A 5,000-nucleotide genomic window follows, 5' to 3' on the forward strand; every position below is an offset into this window, starting at 1 on the left:
TGCAATGGAAGTGTGCAAAGCAGTGGTCCCCAGTCTTGCACACAAAGCCGACACCCTCGTCGATACCGTACACAGGCTCGGGAAACTAGAGAAAGCTACGACGCCGCGACCGAAGGACAACACTGCATCTGACGCAGAAACCAACACAACAACCACAAGACCACGGGGCATCATCCTGCAATTCACAATGCGTTACTTTCGCGACGCTGTGTGGAAAGCTGCAAAGAAAAACCGCTATCTGTCCGGGAACAATCTACGGTTTGCAGAGGACCTTTCTCCTTCCGACCGCGAATCTCGCCAACAGCTATGGCCTCTTGTCGAAAAGGCCCGCGCGGCAGGACACCGCGCTTACTACACCGGGGCAAAGGCTTTCGTGGATGGAGAAGAATTGACGCCCACGCTGCTGGAGTCAATATTGGCGAAATAACGGCATGAGCAGCCTAAATATGAATACATGGGCTAAGTTCCACAAGTAATGGTTCTGTGGTAGTAATGTCAATGTCATCACTATCAATTTTCTCACAATCGGATAGAAAAATGGTTCTATAGGCTTTATACCTCATCTACTTGAACACACTTTGTTTAATTCAATATAACCAGGTCCAGATCCAAGGTATAGGCCTATCTTATTTTTCATTTAAGTACTTAATGTGGCAAATATTCTAACTTTTCTCTATTATTCACTTCTCTTTTTTATTCATTTTGGTATTCATATTGACACCTTAAAATTGAAAGGTGGTTACCTATTTTTGATGGTTCTACTTTTGACCGTTTATGATATCCCTGTTACTTTGAGGATAGTTAACACAAAGAGGATCCCTCCCTTGCTTTATGTGATCCCTCACAACAGTGTTCTATGTTCCCTGATATTTCATTGTGCTCTTTTAACACTAGAGGTTTACGAAATGACTTAAAAAGAAAAGCTATTTTTCTTTATGCTAAAGGGCAAAATTCTGATTTCTGTTTTATTCAAGAGTCCCATGCTAGTCCAAATGATGCGAAATTCTGGAAATCACAATGGGGTGATGATATATTCTTTTCCTATGGTTCCATACACTCAGCAGGGGTTTTGATTTTAAAACATAGATTTCAGGGGAAAATTATTGAATCCATTGTTGATCTTGAAGGTCACTACATTTTTCTTGTGGTCTCTCTAGATGACTCTCTCTTTCTTCTTGGCAATGTATATGGCTACAACTCCTCCAAGAAAAACAAATCTTTCTTTAATAAGATAGAAACTCAAGTCAAACATATTTACAGCAAATACCCCAACATTCTGGCAATTCTGGGCGGAGACTTTAATGAAACTATATCTAACTATATTGATCGCTTTCCTACTAGATCTTCTCAAAAAACATCTCCTATTTCTGGTTTGATGTTTCGTTTGGGACTACTAGATATATGGAGAAATAGAAACCCCACCACTACTCAGTTCACCTGGTCAAATAAGTCAGGGTCACTAAAATCAAGACTAGACTACTGGTTAATTTCATGTTCTTTGTCTCCATATGTCTCTAAGTGTGAGATCCTACCTTCTCCATTTACAGACCATAAATGTATTGTGGTTAAATTAGCTGATGATAATGTTCAGCATGGAAAATTCACTGCATATTGGAAGCTGAATTCTTCACTCCTTGAAGATGAGGCATTAGTGGAAGCCATTAACTCCATGATAAGTTCCTATTTCAGTAAAGCTGTTAATGAAAACAAATTCTGCAGCAACTGGGAACTTCTCAAATTTGAGATTCAATCTACTTTTAGAAAAGCTGGTGCTATAAAAGCTAAACAAAACAAATCAGAAGAGGCAACCGTTATTAATAGGATAGTAAATTTATCTTGTCTTCCCTATGATGAATTAAACGAAAACCAGAAAGCTGAATTAGTGGAAATGCAACATAAACTAGATGACATTTACACTTGTAAAGCTAAGGGTGCTTTTATTCGTTCTAGAAGGCAATGGCTTGAGGATGGAGAAAAGAATACCAGATATTTTTTTAACTTAGAAAAGCAGCGCTCCCAATACAACACTATAAACCAATTAATGTCAAATGGTGCTGTTTTGACATCTCATAGTGATATATCTAATACATGTAAAGATTTCTACCAAAACCTTTACCTTACTCATTTTTCACAATTGAAAGCTGATGACTTCTTTAACTCCCTTCTCTCTAACAACTTAGCCACTTTATCTGAAGCTGACAAAACTGTATGTGACTCAGTCATCCTACCCAAGGATATAACAGAAGCAATTAACCGGCTTAAGTTAAATAAATCACCTGGTAATGATGGCCTAAATGCTGAGTTTTACAAGAAATTTTCTAAAGTGCTTGTGCCATTCCTGCATAAAGTGTATTTAGAATGTTTAGATAATGGGGTTCTCCCCCCTTCCATGAATCAAAGTATAATTACCTTACTACCAAAACCCCACAAAGATCATCTCCATTTAGAGAATTGGAGACCAATTAGTTTACTAAACAATGATTACAAAATCCTGGCAAGCATACTTGCCAAAAGATTAAAAAGTGTGCTTAATAGCATAATAGATGAATGTCAGTCAGGTTTTGTGAAAGAAAGGTTAATATCAAATAATATTAGACTAGTGCTTGACCTTATTGACTATGCCGACCTCTCCTCTGATGAAGGTTTTCTTTTTTTTCTAGATTTTTACAAAGCTTTTGATACAGTTGAACATCCCTTCATTTTTAAAGCTCTGCAAGTGTTTGGTTTTGGTAAAGAATTTGTCAATGCTATAAAAACGCTGTATAAAAACAGTAATGCTTCCATTAAATTAAAAAATGGTACAACGTCAAGATTTGACATAAAACGGGGAATTCGACAAGGTTGTCCTTTATCTCCTTTCCTTTTTCTTTTGCCTATGCAGTTATTGGCCACTCACATTAAATGCAGTAAAATAGAGGGAATCTCTATTGCTGATCAATCACTATTAATCAGTCAATTAGCAGATGACACCACCTTGTTTTTAAAAAATGGAGACCAGGTTCCACTATCTTTAAAAACCATAGAAACTTTCTCAGAAGCCTCAGGCTTGACCCTTAATCTTTCTAAATGTGAACTGTTTGCTCTGAAACCTTCAGTAATTGTTTCTATAAGCAATATCCCAGTGAAAAGTGAATTAAAATATTTGGGTATAACTATATGCAGGGATCAAAAAAGAAGAACACTATTAAATTTTGACCCTCTCATTCCAATAATAAAAAGAAAACTTAATTCATGGTTACAACGGGATTTATCCATCACTGGAAGAGTCTTACTTGCAAAAACTGAAGCCTTATCCCGAGTGATTTATCCAGCAATGGTCCTAGATGTCCCACAAGACTTTTGCCAGAAACTAGACAGATTAATAGTAGACTTTGTATGGAGATCTAGATCTCACTTAATTAAAAAGAATGTTATGATGGCTGATCACTCGTCAGGTGGTTTCAATCTCATTGACTTTTCTTTGCTTAACAACTCTTTTAAAGTAAAATGGGCAAAGCTACTCCTTAAAGATCCTGCTTCCATGTGGAACTGTATCCCTAACCACATTTTTAAATCTGTGGGAGGTTTTAGTTTTCTTACTCGATGTAATTACAGCATATCTAAGCTTCCTTTGGCCCTAGCAAACTTCCACAAACAAATGCTTTCCTGCTGGTCTCTAATGTACAATCACAATTTCTCACCACACTCATATTCTATATGGAATAATAAGGATATAACTTACAAGAACAAAACTTTATTTTTCCAGTCTTGGCTGGACAAGAATATCGTCTTGGTTTCACAACTATTTGATGAGAATAGTGTATTATTTACATATAGAGACTTTATGGACAAGTTTTCTTTTCCTGTACCACCTAAAGAATATGCAATAATCTTTGATGCTATACCATCTGGTATCAGGTTTCTTCTTGACACCTGTCCTAAAGGTCTTTGTCAGTCTCCGCCAGACTTTAATCCCTCTTCTCTCTTTATTGATGGTAAGCTGTTTATCAGCAATGAGTTCTCTAACAAAAAAATAAGATCTATCCTGTTGACACATAATAGTTCCACCCCTGCTTGTGTTAGTTACTGGAATAATAAATTTGAAAATATTAATTGGTTAAGATTTTGGTCACTCAGGAAACAATTTATGATCACAAATAAAGTAGCTGAAGTCTCTCTCAAGATTATACATAGATGTTACCCTTGTAACCAAAGGCTGTCAATATTCTCCCCCATTTCTCCTGATTGTTCTTTCTGTCTCTCTCACCCTGAAACTGTGGAACATTTATTCTGGAGCTGTAACTACTCAAAAGTGTTCTGGTTCTTTTTGACTGACTTTATTAAAGAATGTATTGACAAGGACTTTACACTGACCATGGAGGTCATGTATTTTGGTGCTCCAGAGGACACAAACAATAACACAAAACGGGACTATCTTATCAATCTATTTCTTTTTTTAGCAAAATTTTTCATTCACAAATGTAAAGTCCAAAAAAGAAAACCTTTATTTTTCATTTTTAAGAAGGACTTAAAACAGTACCTATCTTCAATTCATCAGTCAATGTGCCCTAATGCAATTAATACACGTTTAAAATGTACAATGTATAACATCCGTAATCATCTCTAGTTTGTTCTTATATGTTTGTGTGTCTTTATACTTCCACAATATTTAATGAAAATCCTACTACATTTAGTGGATGTATAGCTGTTATCTGTAAACTTGATTATTTTTTTTGTATCAGATCCTTTTTTCAATTAAAAAAAAAAAAAAAAAATAAAAAAAAAAAAAAAAGGCTGTAAGGAGGGAACTGGTTTGGTTTTGTTTTTTTTGTTTTTCTTTGTTTAAAAAAATGAGGATGTTCTGACGGCTTTGTAAAAATTTGAATCTTTGGTCCAATAAAGGACTTTTTAAACCTCTCTCTCTCTCTCTCTCTCTCTCTCTCTCTCTCTCTCTCTCTCTCTCTCTCTCTCCACAGCTCCGACTGCCCTACCCACAACCCCGGCCCCCAGTACCGTGGCTC

General features: G+C 36.2%; 1 protein-coding gene across 1 annotated transcript in view; it reads left to right on the forward strand.

The window, feature by feature from the left end:
* nrp1a (neuropilin 1a) overlaps window positions 1–5,000 on the forward strand; it is a 197,215-nt gene that overhangs the window by 178,249 nt on the left and 13,966 nt on the right. The window contains exon 12 of the mRNA XM_063206448.1: window positions 4,956–5,000. This exon is cut by the window's right edge and continues 66 nt beyond it. Coding sequence (XP_063062518.1) covers window positions 4,956–5,000 — 45 coding nt within the window. The remainder of the gene's footprint in view (window positions 1–4,955) is intronic.

The sequence above is a fragment of the Engraulis encrasicolus genome, chromosome 9 (genome assembly GCF_034702125.1).
Source record: "Engraulis encrasicolus isolate BLACKSEA-1 chromosome 9, IST_EnEncr_1.0, whole genome shotgun sequence".
Classification (NCBI taxonomy): domain Eukaryota; kingdom Metazoa; phylum Chordata; class Actinopteri; order Clupeiformes; family Engraulidae; genus Engraulis; species Engraulis encrasicolus.